Source organism: Bubalus bubalis, chromosome 11, assembly GCF_019923935.1.
Source record: "Bubalus bubalis isolate 160015118507 breed Murrah chromosome 11, NDDB_SH_1, whole genome shotgun sequence".
Lineage (NCBI taxonomy): Eukaryota > Metazoa > Chordata > Mammalia > Artiodactyla > Bovidae > Bubalus > Bubalus bubalis.
In genome coordinates this window covers 16,061,273-16,083,684 of record NC_059167.1, presented here as the reverse complement: position 1 = coordinate 16,083,684, position 22,412 = coordinate 16,061,273, and the positions used below count along the sequence as shown (strand labels likewise).

The window sequence follows — 22,412 nt, the reverse complement described above, 5'->3', positions numbered from 1 at the left end:
AAGTGAAGTCGCTCAGTCATGTCTGACTCTTCCCGACCCCATGGACTGCAGCCTACCAGGCTTCTCCGCCCATGGGATTTTCCAGGCAGGAGTACATTGTTAGGTACTATATTTTTTATTAGTGTATGTCAGTGTAACACATAAAAGTGTTATCTTGTAATTTACATTTCTTTGACAATAGAACTGAGTGGTTTTAATTGTTTAATTGGCTAATTATATTCAATTTTTGTAAATCATTTATTGAAGTCAGTGCCCATTTTTCTATTGCCTGGGCAACTTTTTTCTAAATCAGTGACTTTATCTAATTATTATTTATAACTAACCTTTATTGAGCATTTAGAACTTTCATATGAGGACACAAGGGTCAGAAAGGCTAAGTAGTCTGCCTAATTCTTAGAACCTTGCGTGACACAGTAAATACTTGGTAAATACTTACCCTCTTTGTTATTAATCTTTGTATTTTACTGCACCTAGCGTAGTATGGTGCTTTGCATGTAGTAGGTGGAATAAATACTTGTTAACTTATATTGACACTTGGACCCTCACCTGTGCTCCTGGATGTGCACCGAGGTCACACTTTAATGGGTGCCTTTGTCACAACCACTGTGTCAGCCCCGATGAGTCAGCATCGCCTGAACTCGACATGATTTCCCCAATATGTTTTTAATGATGCTTTTCTAAAACTCTATAAAGTCAGTTTATTTCCCTCACTTCATTTCTAGGTAACAAACCTGAACTTGGCAAGCAGCGTCATAAACAGAAGCAGTGCTTCAACTCCCCCCACACTTCGGCCTGTCCTCAGTCCCGGTGGCCCAACATGGTCGATACAGTCAGACCCCCAAGCTCCTGAGAGCCACCCCACCCCTCCTGGAAGCAGGTATGTAAGGGGCGTGGAGCCAGCCTGTGGGTCACACACAGGCAGCCTGTCCTATGCAAGTCATTCCCACTTTGAGTTGCCTGCACAGACACCAGGAAGACGGACACCTCTCTCCATGTGTCCTAATCCTCTGATGCTTTGATATAGGGCCTCGTTTTACTTATAAGACAGTTTTTGGCCAAATCAAATGAAAAGGAAATTTCTCATACAGTTTAGCAAGTTTACTTCCAGGCTGAAGAAGCAAGACTTTTTACTGTGGTTTTTTTGTTTTGTTTTTAACTGAAGGGTAATTGCTCTACAATGTTATGTTGGTTTGTGCCTATACAACCACACACATGAATCAGCCATAAGTATACATATGTCCCTTCCCTCTTGAATCTCCCTCCCACCTCCCACCCCTCTAGGTTGTCACCGAGTGCTGGGTTGAGTTCCCTGTGTTATACAGCAACTTCTCACTAGCTATGTGTATTACATATGGTAATGTATGTTTCAGTGTTACTCTCAATTCACGCCATCCTCCCTTCCCCCTGCTGTGTCTGCAAGTCTGTTCTCTATGTCTGCATGTTTATTCCTGAGCTGCAGATATGTTCATGTGTACCATTTTTCTAAATTTCATATATGCATTAATATATACTTGTTTTTCTCTGATTTGCTTCACTCTGTATAACAGGCTCTAGGTTTCTCCACCTCACTAGAACTGACTCAGATTCATTCCTTTTTATGATTGAGTGATATTCCACTCGTATATGTACCACAACTTCTTTATCCATTTATCTGTCAGTGGAGATCTTGGTTACTTCCACATCCTAGCTATTGTAATAGTGGGGCAGTGAACTTTGGGGGGCATATGTGTCTTTTTTGAATTATGGTTTTCTCAGGGTATATGGGCTTCCTAGGTGGTGCTAGTGGTAAAGAATCTACCTGCCAGTGTAGGAGACACAAGAGACATGGGTTTGATCCCTGGGTTGAGAAGATTCCTGGAGCAGAAAGTGGCAACCCGCTCCCGTATTCTTGCCTGGAAAATTCCATGGACAGTGGAGCCTGGTGGGATACAGTCCGTGGGGTTACAAAGAGTTGGATGTGACTGAGCACACATACTCAGGGTATATGCCCAGTAGTGGGATTGCTGGGTCATATAGTAGTTTTATTCCTAGTTTTTAAAGAAGTCTCTGTACTGTCCTCCATAGTGGCTGTATCAATTTTCATTCCCACCAACTGTGCATGAGGGTTCCCTCTTCTCCACATCCTCTCCAGCATTTTTTGTTTGTAGATTTTTGATGATGGTGGCCATTCTGACCAGTGTGAGGTGATTACCTTCTTGTAGTTTCAATTTGCATTTCTCTAATAATGAGCAGTGTTGAGCATTTTTTCATGTGTGTACTAGCCATCTTCTTTGGAGAAACGTCTGTTTAGGTCTTCTGTCCATTGTTTTGATTGGGTTGTTTTTCTGATATTGAGCTGCATGAGCTGCTTGTATATTTTGGACTAATCCTTTGTCAGTTGCTTCATTTGCAGTTATTTTCTCCCATTCTGAAGGTTGTCTTTTCTCCTTGTTTTTAGTTTCTTTTGCAAAAGCTTTTAAGTTCAGCAGGTCCTGTTTGTTTTTATTTCCATTACTCTTAGAGTTGGGTCTTGGAGGATTTTGCTGCAATGTATGTCAAAGAGTGTTCTGCCTATGTGTTCATCTAAGTTTTATAGTTTCTGGTCTTACATTTAGGTCTTTAATCCATTTTGAGTTTATTTTTGTGTGTGGTGGTGGGAAATGTTCTATATTCATTCTTTTATACATAACTGTCCAGTTTTCCCAGCACCAGTTATTGAAGAGACTATCCTTTTTCCATTGCATATTCTTGCCTCCTTTGTCAAAAATAGGGTGCCCATAGGTGCGTGGGTTTATCTCTGGACTTTCTATCTTGTTCCATTGATCTATATAATCTGTTTTTGTGCCAGTACCATACTGCCTTGATGACTGTAATTTTGTAGTATAGTCTGAAGTCAGGAAGGTTGATTTCTCTAGCTCCGTTTTTCTTAATAAGATTGCTTTCGCTATTCAGGTTCTTAGAAATTGTGAAATATTTTGTTCTAGTTCTGTGAAAAATGCTATTGGCAATTTGATAGGGATCGCATTGAATCTGTAGATTGCTTGGGTAGTAGAGTCATTTTCATAATTTTGATTCTTTGAATCCAAGAACATGCTATATCTCATCTGTTTGTGTCATCTTTGATTTCTTTCACGAGTGTCTTATAGTTTTCTGTATACAGGTCCTTTATCTCTTTAGGTAGGTTTATTCCTAGGTATTTTATTCTTTTGGTTGCAATGGTGAATGGGATTGAGTCCTTAATTTCTCTTTCTGATCTTTTGTTGTTAGTGTATAGGAATACAGAGGATTTCTGTGTGTTGATTTTGTATCATGTGACTTTACTAAATTCATTGATTAGCTCTAGTAATTTTCTGATAGGATCTTTACTATCTTTCTATGTATAGTATCATATTATCTGCAGGCAATGAGTGTTTTACTTCTTTTTTTCCAATCTGGATTCATTTTATTTCTTTTTCTTCAGTGACTGCCATGGCTAGGACTTCCAAAACTGTTGAATAATAGTGGTGAGACTGGGCACCCTTGTCTTGTTCCTGATCTTGGAGAATGTGCTTTCAGTTTTTTACCATTGAGGATAATGTTTGCTGTGGATTTGTCATATATGGCCTTTATTATGTTGAGGTAGTTTCCTTCTATGCCAGTTTTCTGAAGAGTTTTTATCATAAAAGGGTGCTGAATTTTGTCCAGAGCTTTTTCTGCATCTGTTGAGGTTATCATATGATTTTTATCTTTCAATTGGTTAATATGGTGATCACGTTGATTGATTTGCATATATTGAAGAATCTTTGCATCTTTGGGATAAACCCCACTTGATCATGGTGTATGATCCTTTCAATGTGTTGTTGGATTCTCTTTGCTAGAATTTTGTAGGACTTTTGCATCTATGTTCATCAGTGATACTGGCCTATAATTTTCTTTTTTTGTGATGTCCCCTTGTCAGATTTTTGGTATCAGGGTGATGATGGCCTCATAGAGTGAGTGTTCCTCACTGTGCAGTTTTTTGGAAGAGTTTGAGAAGGTTAGACATTAGCAGTTCTCTAAACGTTTGATTGGCTTCCCAAGTGGTGCTTGTGGTAAAGAAACTGCCTGCCAATGCAGGAAACATAAGAGATGCGGTTTGATCCCTGGGTTGGGAAGATCCCCTGGAGAAGGGAATGGCAACCCACTCCAGTATTCTTGCCTGGAGAATCACCATTAACAGAGGAGCCTGGTGGGCTACAGTCCATAGGGTCACAAAAAGTCAGACACAACTAAAGCAAATGAGCATGCAATCATTTGCTAGAATTCACCTGTGAAGCCATCCGACCCTGGACTTTTGTTTTTTGGGGAGATTTTTTTATCACAGTTTTGATTTCAGTGTTTCTGATTGATGTGTTCATAATTTCTATTTTTTCCTGGTTCAGCCTTGGAAGGTTGAACTTTTCCAAGAATTTGTCCATTTCTTGTAGGTTGTCCGTTTTATTGGCATATCAGTTCAGTTCAGTCGCTCAGTCATGTCCGACTCTTTCTGACCCCATGGACTGCAGCATGCCAGGCTTCCCTGTCCATCACCAACTCCCAGAGCCTACTCAAACTTATGTCCATAGCATCGGTGATGCCATCCAAACATCTTATCCTCTACCTCTGTCATGCCCTTCTCCTCCCATCTTCAATCTTTCCCAGCATCAGGGTCTTTTCAAATGAGTCAGGTCTTCACCTCAGGTGGCCAAAGTATTGGAGTTTCAGCTTTGGCATCAGTCCTTCCAGTGAACACTCAGGACTGATCTCCTTTAGGATGGACTGGTTGGATCTCCTTGTAGTCCAAGGGACTCTCAAGAGTCTTCTCCAACACCACAGTTCAAAAGCATCAATTCTTCAGTGCTCAGCTTTCTTCACAGTCCAACTCTCACATCCATACATGACTACTGGAAAAACCATAGCTTTGACTAGACAGACCATTGTCGGCAAAGTAGTGTCTCTGTTTTTTAATATGCTGTCTAGGTTGGTCATAGTTTTTCTTCTAAGGAGCAAGTGTCTTTTAATTTCACAGATGGAGTCACCATCTGCAGTGATTTTGGAGCCCCCCAAAATAAAGTCTGTCACTGTCTCCATTGTTTCCCCATCTATTTGCCATGAAGTGATGGGACTGGCAGGTCAGGTCAAGTGGTCTGGTATTCCCATCTCTTTCAGAATTTTCCACAGTTTATTGTGATCCACACAGTCAAAAACTTTGGCATGGTCAATAAAGCAAGGGAACATTTCATGCAAAGATGGGCTCGATAAAGGACAGAAATAGTATGGACCTAACAGAAGCAGAAGATATTAAGAAGAGTTGGCAAGAATACACAGAAGAACTGTACAAAAAAGATCTTCATGACCAAGATAATCATGGTGTGATCACTCACCTAGAGCCAGACATCCTGGAATGTGAAGTCAAGTGGGCCTTAGAAAGCACCACTGCGAACAAAGCTAGTGGAGGTGATGGAATTCCAGTGGAGCTGTTTCAAATCCTAAAAGATGATGCTGTGAAAGTGCTGCACTCAATATGCCAGCAAATTGGGAAAACTCAGCAGTGGCCACAGGACTAGAAAAGGTCACTTTTCATTCCAATCTCAAAGAAAGGCAATGCCAAAGAATGCTCAAACTACTGCACAATTGTACTCATCTTACATGCTAGTAAAGTAATGCTCAAAATTCTCCAAGCCAGGCTTCAGCAATACGTGAACCGTGAACTTCCAGATGTTCAAGCTGGTTTTAGAAAAGGCAGAGGAACCAGAGATCAAATTGCCAACATCCGCTGGATCATGGAAAAAGCAAGACAGTTCCAGAAAAACATCTACTTCTGCTTATTTAACTTATATGCAGAATTTCTGCTGGGCTGGAAGAAGCACAATCTGGAATCAAGGTTGCCGGGAGAAATATCAATAACCTCAGATATGCAGATGACACCACCCTTATGGCAGAAAGTGAAGAGGAACTAAAAAGCCTCTTGATGAAAGTGAAAGTGGAGAGTGAAAATGTTGGCTTAAAGCTCAACATTCAGAAAACCAAGATCATGGCATCCGGTCCCATCACTTCATGTATGGATGTGAGAGTTGGACTGTGAAGAAAGCTGAGCACCGAAGAATTGATGCTTTTGAACTGTGGTGTTGGAGAAGACTCTTGAGAGTTCCTTGGACTGCAAGGAGATCCAACCAGTCCATCCTAAAGGAGATCAGTCCTGAGTCTTCATTGGAAGGACTGATGCTAAAGCTGAAACTCCAATACTTTGGCCACCTCATGCGAAGAGTTGACTCATTGGAAAAGACTCTGATGCTGGGAGGGATTGGGGGCAGGAGGAGAAGTGGATGACAGAGAATGAGATGGCTGGATGGCATCACCGACTCGATGGACGTGAGTTTGAGTGAACTCTGGGAGTTGGTATTGGACAGGGAGGCCTGGCGTGCTGCAATTCATGAGGTCACAAAGAATTTGACACAACTGAGTGACTGAGCTGACTGAACTAAATTGATGGGACTAGATGCCAAGATCTTAGTTTTCTGAAAGTTGAGTTTTAAGCCAGCTTTTTCACTCTCTTTCACTTTCATCAAGAGGCTCTTTAGTTCTTCACTTTCTGCCATAAGGGTGGTGTTATCTGAATATCTGAGGTTATTGATATTTCTCCCAGCAGTCTTGATTCCAACTCTTTCTTCATCCAGCCTGCTGCTTGTAGAAGTCTCTTCTGATCCTTTGTATTTCTACATTGCCTGTTGTCACTTCTTCTTTTATCACTTCTAATTGTGTTGATTTGATTCTCCTCCCTTTTGTCTTAACGAGTCTGGCTAATGTTTTGCCAATTTTGTTTATCTTCTCAAAGAACTGGCTTTTAGTTTTATTAATCTTTGCTGTTGTTTCCTTCATTTATTTTCATTTATTTCTGCTCTGATGTTTATGATTTCTTTCCTTCTACTAACTTTGGGGTCTGTTTGTTTGGTTTGTTTTTTTGGGGGAGGTGGTTCATCTTTTTCCAATTGCTTTAGGTGTAAGGTTAGGTTGTCTATTGGATGTCTTTCTTGTTTCTTAAGGTAAGATTGTATTGCTATAAACTTCCCTCTTAGAACTGCTTTTGTTGCATCCCATAGGTTTTGGGTCATCATGTCTCCGTTGTCATGTGTTTCTAGGTCTTTTTTGATTTCTCTAATAACCTATTGGTTATTTAGAAGTGTACTGTTTAACATTCATGTATTTGTGTTTTTCACAGTTTTTTTTTTCCTGTAATTTAGTTTCCTGTAATGTAGTTTCATGGTGTTGTGGTCAGAAAAGATGCTTGATACAATTTCAGTTTTCTTAAATTTACCAAGGCTTGATTTGTGGCACAATATAGGATCTATCCTGGAGAATGTTTGCTCCTTGTGCACTTGGGTGGAATGTCCTGAAGACGTCAGTTAGGTACATTTTGTCTAATGTATCATTTAAGGCTTGTGTTTCCTTATTAATTTTCTGTCTGGATGATTTTTCTATTTGTATAAGTGGAATGTTTAAGTCCCCTAATATTATTGTGTTACTGTCGATTTCCCCTTTTATGTCTATCGTGTTTGCCTTATGTATTGAGGTGCTCCTTTGTTGGGTGCATAAATATTTACAATTGTTATGTTTCCTTGATCCCTTGATCGTTATGTAATGTCCTTCCTTATCTCTTGTAATATTCTTTATTTTAAAATCTGTTTTGTCTGATATGAGAATTGCTACTCTGGCTTTTTTAAATTTCCATTTGCATGGAATATCTTTTTCTATCCTCTCATTTTCAGTCTGTATGTGTCCTAGGTCTGAGGTGGGTCTCTTGTAGACAGCATGTATATGGGTCTTATTTTTGTATCCATTCAGCTACTCCGTGTCTTTTGGTTGGAGTGTTTGATTCATTTATATTTAAAGTAACTATTGATATATATGTTCCTATTGGTATTTTCTTAATTGTTTTGGGTTTGTTTTTGTAAGCCTTTTCCTTCTCTTGTGTTTCCCTCCTATAGAATTTCTATTAACATTTGTTGTAAAGCTTTTTTGGTGGTGCTAAATTCTCTTAACTTTTGCTTGTCTATAAATCTTATGATTTCTCCATCAATCTTGAATGAGATCTGTACTGAGTAATCTTAGTTGTAGATTTTTCAGTTTCATTACTTTAAATATATATTGTCGTTCCTGTCTGGCCTACAGAGTTTCTACTGTAAGATCAACTGTTAACCTTATGGGATTTCTCTTATATGTTACTTGTTGTCTTTCCCTTGCTGCTTTTAATATTTTTTTCTTTTTGTTTAATTTGTGTTAGTTTGATAAATATGTGTCTTGGCATGTTTCTTCTTGGGTTTATCCTGTATGGGACTCTCTGCATTTACTGGACTTCATTATTTCCTTTCCCATGTTAGGGAAGTTTTCAAATATGATCTCTTCAAAAATGTTGTCAAACCCTTTCTTTTTCTGTTCTTCTCCCTATAATTCAAATGTTGGTGCATTTAATATTGTCCCAGAAGTCTCTGAGACTATCAATTCTTTTCATTCTTTTTTTCTTTATTCTTCTCTTAGGCAATGATTCCTACCATTATACCTTCCAGCTCACTCATCTGTTCTCCCTCAATTATTCTGCTATCAATTCCTTCTAGAGTATTTTTAATTTCAGTAATTGTGTTATTACTGTTTACTTATTTTTTATTTCTTCTACTAGTTCCTTGTGAAATGTGTTAAATGATTCTTGCATTTTCTCCATTCTATTTTCAAGATTTTGGATCATCTTTGAAAAGTGAAAGTGAAAGAAGCTCAGTTGTGTCCAACTCTTTGCAACCCCATGGACTGTACAGTCTTTCTTCAGACCAGAATACTGGAGTGGGAAGCCTTTCCCTTCTCCAGGGGATCTTCCCAACCCAGGGATCGAACCCAGGTCTCCTGCATTGCAGGTGGATTCTTTACTTGCTGAGACACACCAGGAAGCCCAAGGATACTGGAGTCAGTAGCCTATTTCTTCTCTAGCAGATCTTCCTCCCAGGAATCAAATTGAGGTCTCCTGCTTTGCAGGCAGATTCTTTACCAATTGAGCTATCAGGAAAGCCCAGGATCATCTTTACTGTCATTATTCTGAATTCTTTTTCAAGTAGTTTGCCTATTTCCTCTTTGTTTATTTGGTCTTGTTCCTTCATCTTTGTTCCTTCGTCTACACAATATTTCTCTGTCTTTTCATTTTGTGTAAAATACTGTGTTTGAGGTCTGCCTTTCCCTAGGCTATAGGGTCATCGTTCCTCTTGCTTTTTGTCTCATGGATGAGGTTGGTCCAGTTCCTGGCGTAGGCTTCATGTTTGAAGGCACTTGTGCCTGCATTCTGGTGGGAGGAAGTGAGTTTTTTTCCTCTTGATGGGCAGGGCCATGTGAAGTGGTGTATTTTGGGGTGTCTGTGGGAAGCCTGTCTGTTGATGATTGGGTTGTGTTTTTGTTTTGCTTGTTGCTGGGTAAGGTATCCTGTGCTAGGTGCTGCAGGCGATCAGGTGGTGCTGAATCTTGATACAGGTGGAGGCCTCTGTGGCAGTTCTCACTGATTAATACTCCCTGGGATCAAGAGTTCTCTAGTGTCCTGTACTCAACACTCCCACTCCAGAGGCTCAGGCCTTACTTCTGGTCAGGCAGCCGAGATCTCACAAGCTGCTTGTTATGGCACTGCTGCTGCTGCTGCTGCTGCTGCTAAGTCGCTTCAGTCGTGTCTGACTCTGTGCGACACAATAGACAGCTGCCAGGCTCCTCTGTCCCTGGGATTCTCCAGGCAAGAATACTGTAATAAAAGGGATTAAAACAAACAATAAACAAACAAACAAAAACCCAAAAGACTAAAAATGAACCCCAGACAAATGGTAAAAGCAAAATTAGACAAATAAAAACAAAAACAAAGGAATATACACACATGCAACACATACCGCACACACGAAACCGAAGCATATCAAAGAAAATAAAGTTCAAGAGAGTGACCTGGCGAACAAAGGAAACCAAAAGTAATATCAACCAATTAAAAACAAAACCAACTAAAACACAGAGCAGAAAACAAGACCAAAGCAGAGTGTCAACTGTGGAATAAAGCAAAGAAACGAAAGAAACAAGCATGGTGAAACAAGAAAAACAAATAGAAAAGCAAAGTTAAGTCAAAATATATAAAAAAGATACATGCATATTAAAGTAAAACTTCAACATGAAAAACAGCAACAACAACAAAACACAAAAAGCTGAAATAGAAGTAGAAATATAGAAAAGAAATAAAATGTATGTTCAAAAAGAGATAATAATAATAACCACAGCAACATAAAAAAAGAAAGAATATTCAGAACCAACTATAGAAGGAATAAAAATATAAGAATAATAATAAATGTTTTTCTCAGGTCTCAGCTGTCAGCATTCTCACCCCCGACCCCACCTCACTGCTGTGAGCCACACCCCACCTTCTCCTTCTTAGGAGGCCCTTCAGTACTCAGGAGGACTGGTCTCTGGACCTGCTGTGGGGACAGTTCAGATTCTAATCTGGCCCTCCTCCCACGTGTGCTTGCCTCCAATATCCAGAGCTGCCAGAGCTAAAGAATTTTCTTTTGTAGGAGTACTCATTATCCTTTTGTATAGTCCATAGACAGAGAGTCTACCTAGTTGTTCTTGTGGGTTTAATTTACAGCTTATACAGCTTTTAGAAAGTTTTTTGATCCTCTTTCTTAGTCACTCCATCCCTGGAGCTTAATTGTGGTTTTATCCCCCCTCTGCATGTGGGTCATCCACAGGAGTTTGCTTCTGAGGCTTCCCTGGAGGCCTTGAGTCTGCCCCAGTGAGGACCAGGCCTGGAGGTGGTACAGCTGCTTGGATCGCATGGACCCCAGCAGGACCAGGTGTGCAGGGAAGCCAGTGCCCATGGGTGCAGGAGATATGGTGCTATTGGGATTGTTTTCTAGCCTCCAGCGGCTCTGCCCCAGTGAAGGCTGAGCATGGGCCAAGCATGGAGGTTGTACAGCTGCTTGGATCGCGGGGACCTCAGAGGCATATACTGTGTATAATCCTTGCTCATAGTCAACATTTTCATGTATTGACTTTTGATATTTTCTCCTTGTCTCCTAATTCCTTTTTATACCTTGTATTATGCTGTGTTTCAGTAACTTTGGACTCTTTTTTTTCTTTTGAAGCATATATTTGTTTTATGTATTTTTATGTAGGTTATCTAATTAAACTCAGACTCTCTGGACAATGTTCATTTGGAAGGTGGGAAGGAAATTCCCTCTATGTAGTTGAGCAAAATGGGGGAGGATAAAATGCAAATAAATTCCGGCCATAAAGTCAGCAACTTTTACTTTAAAAAAGAAACCACTCTATTGAAATCTAGTCTCCATCTGTATTTTAAGTCTCCCTGTATAAAAAAATGAAGAAACAGATTCCCAGTACATCTTGGCTCTAATGGCTATTAAATATGGGTTTAATTGTATCTGTCCCTGAGTCAGATGAACTAGAGAGTAATGTGACTGTTAACGATGGAAGTATTCCAACCAGCTGAGAGATATTGTTCCCTCCAAATAAAGAGGCTCTACCGCACGTGTCCCACCGGGTCCCCACCCCCAGGCCTCTGCCAGCCAGCCAGCCCTCTGGATGATCCCCTGCCCTGAGGAGGGGTGACCGAAGGCTCAGGCATGGAGGAAATACCTAATTGTTGTCCAGGTATCTGTTGCCATTAGAATGATGACTTAAGGAACTAATTTGGGAAGCAGAGCCTCTGCCCAGGAAGCAAGATAAACATAAGCACATTACATCATGCTCGGGTACAGTGTCTTTCATACCAGTGATCGTTGTGGTCAAGGGTGAAAAGAACCATCTCGGTTCAGAATTAGAAAGTGTTGAAGACCACGAGGCAGGACTTTTGAAGATAGTCCATCCTCCCACATGCTTCTCTTCACAGGAGAAGTCTGTCCTTTGGTGATTTACAGTTACAGAGTAACCACATTCCTAAAACATAAGTCGTAAAAAAGAAATTCTGTTTATGCCACAGAGCTTTATTTTCCATATAAAATATTTCCAAATATTCCATTTTCATTTTACAATCCAAACCTTGTTTCTACGGAAAACATTTTCTCCACAGTCTTGGATATATTGTCTTTATCCAGGACTGCAGTTGTTTTCCATGTGATAAACAATGTCAAGACTGTACGTTTTGGACAGACACAACATGCAGGATCAGTTCCTCAACCAGGGATTGGGAATTCTACGCCCCTTGCAGTGGGAGCACAGATTCTTAACCACTGGACTTCCAAGGGAAGTCCTGAGTTTTCGTATTTTTTATAGTTTGTATTTGGAGTAAAAATTATGGCTGGGTTTAGAGCCTTCTCTTGGTGACACCTGTTAATGCTGAGACACAGAACAATGGAGGGATCCGTCCAGGTCAGAGGCAGGACCTAGGGCCCAGCGCTGTGAATGGCCTGCTCCCAGCTAGGCTCTGCTCATGGGCTGTGGTAGAAATGGCACATGATACAATCAACGTCACAACCACTGGCGCCAGAAAGTAACCCCTGCAAAGTTCCCTGGTCTTTCCCTTTGGGGGTTAGTTGTACCGTAACATCCCTCCCTTCACCTCTTCTTCAAGTTCAAGGTCAGTTTCTAGGCCCCATTCTAGTCCAAGATAGCCCTAGAAGATCTTCCCCTACCCCCAAACAACCTCTGGTTGCCAGGACAGCCTGGAAGCTCAGCTTGTGAGTTCTAATTCCATGGGGAATTCCCAGAGATTACCCACCCACAAGTAGCCCTAAGTGAATTCTCAAGTGGTCCTTCCAGAACTGGCGATGACATGGGCCCCAGCCAGACTTCCCTCAAGCATTCTGCTCTGTTCCAGGCCTCAGTTTCTTTATTTACCTGTAAGTCACTGTTTTGTGAATATTTATTTAGTTTCTTGTTGTTCCTTCCTTAGTAGTAAGGGTGACTAAGTTTAATGAGGAAGGGCTTAGTAGCTTAGAGTTGTGAGTTTTATTACTGGTTTTGACACTAAGTGACCCTAAACTATTCATTTAATCTTTTTACTGGATAAGCATACTTACACATAAACTGGCCTGTTTTGAGAGCTTTTAGGTTGTCCTTAAAGCACTTTGATCTCCCTGGAAGTGGGTGCTGAGTAAATAAAAGGTACTCTTACGTGTACATCCACAAAAGCATCGGTGGATTCCAGTGCTGATAAACTCTCATAATTCACTCGACCAGGGGCTGCCCTGTAAACAGTGAAAAGACGTGAAGAGAACCCGCTGCTGGCTGTACTTTTCATCTGCATATGGGAGGAGTCAGTGACTTGGTAGCCACAGGAATGAAAACTAGTGACTCACAAGAGCTCTGCAAATAGTGTTATTTTTCATTTCCCTGTGGTGTTGCTATTGTTCTCAATTTTATGGATCACACAAGTTTTCACCAGACAACCTTGTTCTTCCCCCGCTGTTTTGAAACCATCCCAAGTGTAGCCCAGGGCTGTCGTCTCCCCTTGGGTCAGTGTGAGCTCAGCCCAGCTCCTCAAATCCCTCGGTTCCTCTGGTCTGTCTGGAGTCCCTGTTGGAGCTTTGTTGTGGGAGAGGAAGGCAGAGAGCCCACGCCTTGCCCAGACAGTCTGAGGCCTGGCCGTGGAGCTTGCAGTTCCCTAGACACTCAGAGTTGGACTTGGCCAGCCATTCCTCTGTTGTTACTTTTCAGAGGTAATAAGTGAGATTAATTGCAGGCCAATCTCCAGAAGAGAAGGTAGTCAGGGCCAAATGCAGTCACATGTTTAGAAACCTGAGGTGTGCCTCTGAACAAGGCCGATTGAGAATGATACAATCCACGATGCAGGTACCAAGTGTTCGCAACCTCTTTTTTTCTTAAAGGGGTTGTATTTGACTCTTATAATACTGATGATGTTGTTGTTATTTAGTAGCTCAGTCATGTCCGAATCTTTTACGACCTCATAGACTGCAGCCCACCAGGCTCTTCTGTCTGTGGGATTCTCCAGGCAAGAATTACTGGAGTGGGTTGCCATTCCCTTCTCCACAGGATCCTTCTGACCCAAGGATCTAACCTGCGTCTCCTATTACAGGCAGATTCTTTACCACTGAGCCACCTGGGAAACCCCTAGATGCTGATACCTGGCTATTAAGCTTTTCTTTAGCCAGTGAAATGGCTAGGGTTTTTCAAGCTACCTTTTAATTATCCATTTTTCTGGGCACTCGGGGAGTTATTCAGAGCTGAGAATTGATGTTGAGAGGCACCTCCTCGTTACTGCCAGCCTTGCACGGAACTGGACCACATCAGGGAGGAGCACTTTCTAGGTGAGGAGTGCATCTTTCTTTGGGAGACCTGGAAGGGTTACTGTAAAGTTTTGGCTGCTGCTTGGAATGATTTGGGAAGAACAGGGCCTCAGACAGCTTGGCAGGAGCCTGAAGCTCTGTTTTTTTCCAGTCCAGCCCTTCCTTGTGGATCGAGCTGTCAGGGAATCCCACGAATGTCTGGCTTCTGCCCCTTTGTATGTTTTTCCAGCATTTGTCATTGAATTATTTTTATCCATCTCTGGCTTTTTCACACACACAACCTGGGGATTTGTCTGTTCCTCGATGTTAAAGGTGCGGGGGAGGTTGAAGGCACAGCCCTGAGTCTGTTCCTCCTTTTTGTGACATCTTGGACCTAGGCTGCTTGGCTGGGTGGCTTCCACTCTGGAAAACAATTGTATTTTAGAATTTTAAATTCAGTCCTGGGGAATGGGGTACAATGAAGCCACAAATCTTGGAAATTTGGGTGCTATTTCACATTACCTTGTTCTTCTGCCCGCTTACATTTAAATAATAAATTATAGTCTGGTCCCTTTCTTTTACCTAATTTTTTGGGACCAATTTCCAGAGGTTTTGATACCAGTTCAGCTAATACTTTTCTCCCTTCTTTTAGATTATTTTTTTATGAATGTTGGTAGAGACTCAGGACTCTGACTTCCCACCTTTTCATTTTTACTCAGTCTTCAGAAATACTGTTTATTTTCTTTAAAAATAAACCCTCTAATCATTTTCTGTGTATTAGGCATTGTGTTAGCACACACAACCTGGAGATTTGTCTGTTCCTCGATGTTAAATGTATAGGGGAGGTTGAAGGCACAGCCCTGAGTCTGTTCCTCCTTTTTGTGACATCGTGGACCTAGGCTGCTTGGCCAGGTGGCTTCCACTCTGGAAAACAACTGTATTTTAGAACTTTACAATTTAGAGTTCTAAAACTGTATTTTAGAACTTTAAAGCTGCTGTGGAGTACTGACAAGTAAGACAGAATTGTCCTGCCTCCCGGAGCTCACTGGCCAGGGGCTGTCTTCTGATTTTAGCCTAGCACATACCACTTTGTTGTTGTTGTTTCTGTTGTTTAGTCTCCACGTTGTGCTCGATTCTTTTGTGAGCCCATGGACTGTAGCCTGCCAGGCTCCTCTTCCCAGGCAAGAATACTGGAGTCCGGTGCCATTCCCTTTCCAGGGGATTTCCCTGACCCAGGGATTGAACCTGGGTCTCCTGCACTGCAGCTGGATTCTTTACCACTGAGCCACCAGGGAAGCTCTGCAGGGCACTGGGTAGGGTCTAAAAGACTTTCAAGACCTGTTGTTGGATGACTAAAAGGCTACCATCCAGCGGCAAGAAGGAACCGCATCCATGTGGAACAGTTAGGAAGCCACGTCGGGCAGCATATGACAAAGATTTAAATTTGTGACACAAGCAAGTGGAAGAAGGGGAATGCAGAAGAGGATGTAAGGATTGACCCTGTCACACACTAGAATGTGGCTGAACCTGAGGACATTGTGCTGCATGAAATGAGCCAGTCACAAAAAGACAAACACTGTAGGATTCTACTCCTATGAAGTCTCTAAACTTGTCTAAATTGTAGAAACAGGAAGTAGAAAGGTGATTGCCAAGGGCTGGGGGAACCGAACATGGGGAATTAGTGTTTAATGACTATAGAGTTTCAGTTTTGCAAGATGAAAAAGTTAGATCTTTTGCATAGCAGTGTAACCATACTTAACACTACTGTACTCATAAAAATAGTTAAGACAGCAAATTTAAAGTCATACATTTCTTTAAACCATGATAAAGAGACTAGGAGTAGGAAGATATTAGGTTTTAAAAGAGAGTCCCATAGTTGGGTAAAAAAATTACCAGAATGGTAAGGCTTTGCTTCCATTCTCTCCCTTTGTTTAGGGAACTTATTCTGGAACCAGTCCTTTAAATGCTTCTATTGATATATTCTTTAAAAGCATGTTAACTTTATAGGAAAGGGGTCCATCAACTCCTATTAGCAAGATGGCATGGTGTAGTGAAAAGAGAAGGGACTTTAGGATTTGCCTTACTGAGTATGTGACCTCAGGCAAGTTAACCTAGCTTCTCTGAGCCACAGTTTCCCTGTGCAGATGATAATACCTACCTCATTAAGTTGTTTCAAGATTTAGTTGAGTTGTGCATATCAAAGGAGCCAATGGAGTGCTTGGTTTGGGTGTAGGTTCTTGATACCATTTACTTCCCTTCCTGTGGGAAAAAAAAAAGGAGAAGCTTAAAAATTGGACCTGCCTGGGATGTGGGATCCTCCACTCCTGGTTTTAGTATCTGGTTTAGAGGGAGCTGGCGTGAGCCACAGGCAGTGCCCTGTGGAGCAGTGTTGCCGAGATGCGGCCGTTGCTGCTGAGGAGTGGAGGGTATCAAGGTGGGGCCAACAGGAGAGACTCTTTCTTTTCTTTGACCCCTCTGTTGAAGGGTGACTTCTTTCTACTCAACAGGCCCTTCCTCTCTGCTATCTTCTCCCCAATGTTGAAATTTCCATTGCGGCTCAGTGTTCCAGCCAGTGAACACTCATATTTTCCATCCATCCTGGGGGTCGAGCTTTGGGAGAGCTTTTCTCTGGAGGAGTTTGGAGCTTATAATTTTGTACTTTATCCTGTTATATAAACAAGACTCTGTAGCCAAAGAGCACAATCACAAAAAGAAACCACTTTGGGGGTGGTGGTGGTGGGGGGCGGAGTGCGGCTTAAAAGCCAGAAGGAAAACTCTCGCTTGTTCAGAGTGCTGCCGAAGTGATAGTTCTCTCCTTGTCCTCCTTCCCTTCCCAGAAAATGAAGTTTACCTGATCGCCTTCCTCCTGAGTTTTAGCTTTTGCCACTCCATCACCTCGAGTCTCGCATGCCTCTGGCACACGCGTGATCAAGGCGCGGAGTCCTCTCTGCTGCTTTTCTCGCTCAGCCAGACACGCAGCCTCTCAGGCGTTAGCTCCATGTCAGTTCAGGCCCCGGGACGGTCTCCGGTTTCTCCCGCACCCAGAGAGCCGAGCGCCATAGGCGTCTGTGCCAAGGCCAGCATGACTGGACTTCTGCCTCTTTGAAGGAATGTTGGTAAAAACTTTGGAAGTGTGTCAAAGCTCGCTGGCTGGACCTCATACCGGGGTCTAGGCAAAGGAAGTTCGGGAATGTTTGGGCCCAGACTCAGGCGTGAAAGGCGGGGGATCTTTTCTTATCTACAAGTCAGGATAAAACGAAGCTGGCTTTGTGGTTTGCCAGTGTAGCATGTTTCCAATTTAGGTTGCTTCCCGCCCGCACCCCCCAAGCGTCTAAGGTAAACCACCTTACGTACAGTTCCTCAGGATTAACGCACACACCTGCACGCTCAGACACATACAGAGTCACTGGTAGAGGCAAGACCCTTTCCTTTTTAGCCACTCGCTTTGTAATTTGATACCCATCCACAATTGATGATTATTTTGGTTTTAAGAGGACTGAATGACAAAAGTCCATGTACAAGCAGAATGAGACTCCTTTTCTAGAATTAGGAAGTTTTATCAAAGTTACTTAATTCATGTTTCAGTTTAATTCTCATGCAGTTTTTCTATCATCTTTCCCATGGAACTGGTTACCAGCCCTGACAGTTGAAAAGATGCACAGTGGTGAAGAAACACTGTATCTTTCTTTCTGACAGCTGTAGAGAAACACTGATGAACCCTGGTAGGGCTTACTTAATGTTGACTCAACACAGTTAGGACAACCAGCTGGCTTCCCTGGAACCTTTAGCTAATAAAGACCTCAACCTACCCTCCTGCCAGTCTTATTGCTAAAAAACTCTCAGCATGTTACTGACCAAATACAAAGAAGATATCAATTCTTTAGAGTCGGACACGACTGAGCGACTGAACTGAACTGACTGAGGGTTTAAAAGGCTGAAAGGAAAAAATCCCTCTTGACTCTATATTTTAATAAAATGATCGACTTGTAGTATCGAATCCCAGGAATGGAGGAGCCTGGTGGGCTGCCGTCAGTGGGGTCACAGAGTCAGCCACGACTGAAGCGACTTAGCAGCAGCAGCAGTCAAGATTCTCTCATCCCTGCGGCCATTTTTCAGAGCAAAAGTTTGGTGTAAGTTCTAGTTTGGGTGTAGGTTCTTGGTACCGGTTCTTTTTCCAGAAAAGAGAGTAACACAAAATTAGACTTGCCTGAGATACAGTATTGCTACACGGCTGAGTTTAGATGCCGCTGGCCACCACACATGTGAAGTGTCATATTGTATCACAGTAGACAAAGCAGTTATACCTAATCTCTGCGGTTTACCTTACTTGCTTTTATTGTGAAGTGAGGATCCATATATTAAAATTTTGATTACAAACTATTAAAATGCTTGTAGGAAAAATAGAGAAGCTCCACTTAAAAGGTAACATTTTAATATGGAACCAAGTGTTCTTTGGGAGATGAGAGTAGGGCTGGAGGTGAGAGAGGCAGTATATGCGAGTTTAGGAATTCAGAGTGTCACAAGGCAGGCCCAGGTGTTCGTAATAAGTAAGAGTAGAACTCTTGTCCTAATTGGACCTTTCTTATGCGTTAGAGGCAATAAAGGGATGTTTTTTAGCTTTCATGAATTATCAGGCTAAGACTTGTATTAATTTGGCTTCAAAGCCAATAATTAATACCGTGTTTGCCTGGTTTTGTAAAAGAAGTTTTACTGTCTTTATGTGATGAAAGTGAAATATGGATGCGTCTCAGTAATGTGACGATAATCTAGAAATCTTTGGATGAGAAAATCGGGCTTTCTGGTACCACAGGTAAGGAAGCCGCAGGGGAGTGGTGGTAATAAATAGGTTGTACTTAAAGGCTACAGGAAATAAAATTATGTTCTTGTGTAGTTGGGTTGCACCAAGGAAAATTGAGTAGATGAAAAAATCTGCCTGTTATTAGTGTTCTCAAATATCTTGCTAGCTGCTTGAACCCAACACTGACATTTGAAATACAAGACCCTAAGAGAAGACTTTTGTTACCTTCTTCACCAAATATTTAGTATATTGAAATACTTGAAAAGAAAGGTGAAACTGGTAATAAGTAATGTTCCAGCTGGGAAATGGCTTCATCTGGTAGTTGTTAAAACAATGTTATCCTTAAAAAGTTAACATGTTACCGAATATCTCCTAAATGCAAGGCAGGGGGCTGACTCTGAAGGAAGTAATAGAAGGGGTCTCTCTGTCCACAAGGAGGAAATTTGATAGTCATTTAAGTTATTAATACAAGCAGTGTAAGGCAATATGTACTTAATTGTAGACAACAAGGACTATGCTGTGAGTGGTACACCTTCAGAGGAGAAATATAGGTCACTCTGACTGGAGAAAGTGGCAAAAGCTTCATGGTAAAGAAAGATGTGTGAGGTGACTCTGGAAGGGCAGCTAAGGCTTGGGTAGGCAGAGAGGCCAAAGTTAATTAAGAGATAATTGCACGCTTACTTTGTGCTTGACTCTATGTGAGCATCTATGAGATCAAGAAATGTGTGGCATACTCATGTACGTTTGAGCTGACACTCAGCAGGACGGTCTGGAGAATACTTGCCTGGGAGTTTAATTATTTTTGGCATATGAAACACAGAGCAAGTGATTAAAGTGGAGGGTATGTGGGATCAGTGTGTGCATGCGTGCTAAGTTGCTTCAGTCATGTCTGACTCTTTGCGACCCTGTGGATTGTAGCCCACCAGGCTTGTCTGTCCACGGGATTCTTCAGGCAAGAATACTGGAGTGGGTTGACATGCCTTCCTCCAGGGGATCTTCCTTGACCCAGGGGTAAAACCCACGTTTCTTACATCTCCTGCATTGGCAGGCAGATTCTTTACCGCTAGCGCCACCTGGGAAGCCCTTATATGGGCTCAGAGGAGCTTGCAATTCAGGAAAGGCCCTAGAGATGGGTGGAAAGGTCAGGATCTGCAGAGGAAGGGTTTAAATACAGTCCTAGATTATATATAGGCTACAGACTGGTGCAGGAAAGGGGAGGGAGAAAAAGAGAGGAAACGTACAAGGGGTTTCAGGCATTTTCAAGGGGCAATCAGTAGCAACCAGTCTGGCTGATAAAATGTATTAGTTTAAAGTGATAGAAACGGAAATCAAGCTGGGTCCTAACTGTAAGAGAATTTTCAGTTCATTCAACTATAAAAGTCTAGAAATTGATGTTGGGGCTTATAAAGCATCAACCATACTTTCTGATTGCTCCAAGTCACAAGTAAGTAAGAAATTATAGAAAACAAAATCAAAGCTAGCAAAATACTGATTTATTACTTATAAAGATAAGCTGGAGATTATGTCTTGAAAATACGGTACAAATGCGCTTCTACTTTTCAAGGCTAAGCTTTTCTAATTTGTCTTATTTATTTTAAAGATTTTCTTTCTATTTTTTTAATTCTGATAATGATAACAAAAATTTTAAGGAAGAAATAAAAGGACCTTCCAATGTACCACAAACACAAAAAGAAAAACAAAACAAAAAATAATTTTCAAAGTGAATACCTGTATCTGGCCCCAGTCTACCTTTCCAGTTTTATTCTTCACATATTTAGTTCCAGCCAAATGCAATGGATCAAAATGGTACATTTTCCTATCCTTATACCGTTCTATGATGCTTATCCTGTTAGTTTCCTCTGATTACTTCATGAAAGTGTAAGCTGTCTTATTCACTGTTGTATCCCAGTGCCTTGGTAAACAGTAGGCACTTAAACATGATGAACAAATATTAAGTAAAAGAAATAATGAATGAATGAACAGACTCCCTGCTTCTCACCTGTGTCTTTCCACCTACAGGGCTCAGCTCAGCGTAGGCTTTCTGCAACCTTCCCTGATGACATCCCAAGAAAATACCATTAGACTTTCTCTTCCTTGTATTCCTCATCCACCAAATGCATGTTCCTAAAAGATATAATTCAGAGGAAGCTCTGGCTTAGTGTCCAATTTTAATTCCCCGAGAACTGATCTTTTTGGCTCTTCCTAGCCTGATGACCTGAACACTAGGGAAGGAAGCCCTGTTTCTTCTCCGTTGAGTTCAGAGCTCACACAACCACCTTCCCAAGTCACCAGGTCCTCTTCAGTTCTTTCCAGTTATCTAAGATCAAAAGTGCCCTACAAGCAAAAGGCCCTCTGCCTTGGGAGGGAGGGGGCGGGGAGAGGTGCTCTTGGAAGAGGCAGGGTGTGAAAGAAGAGGAAAAGGCAGAAACCCTTATTTTTACCAACATCCTCCCCACCCCACCAGACCCACGGAATCTTGAGAGCCACTCCTAGAAGGTACTTAGGAGTGAAAGGGCATCTGGCATCTTTGACAGCCCAGTATAGGATGGCTGTCTCTTCACTTTCAGCCTTTTCACATTGGTTGACTAATAAGTTGGGATGTTTACTGAATATGTGTATGTGTGTAATGTTTCAGATTTTTGGTGTTCTTAGGAGTAGTTCCTCTCTTCTCTCTGTCCTCTGTATGATAGACTTGTTTTCGGCCCTCCGTATCCACAGGTCTGCATCCATGGATTGAAGTATTTAGGGAAAAAAAAAAAATTCAGGAAGTTCCAAAAAGAAAAACTTGAATTCTCTGTAGTCCAGTAACTGTGTTTACACAACGTTCACATTTTATTAGGTATTAGAAGTGACCTGGACTTCCCAGGTGGCGCTAGCGGTAAGGAGCCTGCCTGCCAATGCAGGAGACTTAAGAGACGTGAGTTCAGTCTCTGGGTCGGGAAGATCCCCTGGAGAAGGGCCTGGCAATACACCCCAGTATTCTTGCCTAGAGAATCTATCTGTTTACCTCTGCTATCACACACACCACTCCTCCTTGTGTTATAGTTATCTGTATACTTGTCTCACCTCCTGTATTGGAGTGTAAGCTTTTGAGGGGCAGAGACTGAGTCTTGCAAATCTTTACATCCTTACACTTTGCTGTAAAAAGTGCTCAGTAAACGTTTGGTGAATCAGTGGCTAGATCAGTGCTATCCAATATGGTAGCCGCAAGCCACATGTGGATTTAAAAATGTTTAAATTAATTAAAACTAAGTAAAAAGAAAAATTCAGTTCCTCATCATACTAGCCACATTGCAAGTACTCAAAAGCCACAAGTGGCTCATCGTTACGATACTGGGCAGCACAGGACAAGATGGTTGACCCAGAAGGTTCAAATATGTGATAAAGACCCA

At 41.7% G+C, this 22,412-nt stretch overlaps 1 protein-coding gene across 15 annotated transcripts in view; it reads left to right on the top strand.

Annotated features, from left to right (window-relative positions):
• The window catches only part of TTLL5 (tubulin tyrosine ligase like 5), a 315,903-nt gene that overhangs the window by 152,922 nt on the left and 140,569 nt on the right, over positions 1-22,412 (top strand). For all 15 annotated transcript variants that reach the window (XM_006052845.4, XM_025296474.3, XM_006052853.4 and 12 more), the window contains one exon: positions 723-877. In XM_006052845.4, the coding sequence (XP_006052907.4) occupies positions 723-877 (155 nt within the window). The remainder of the gene's footprint in view (positions 1-722; positions 878-22,412) is intronic.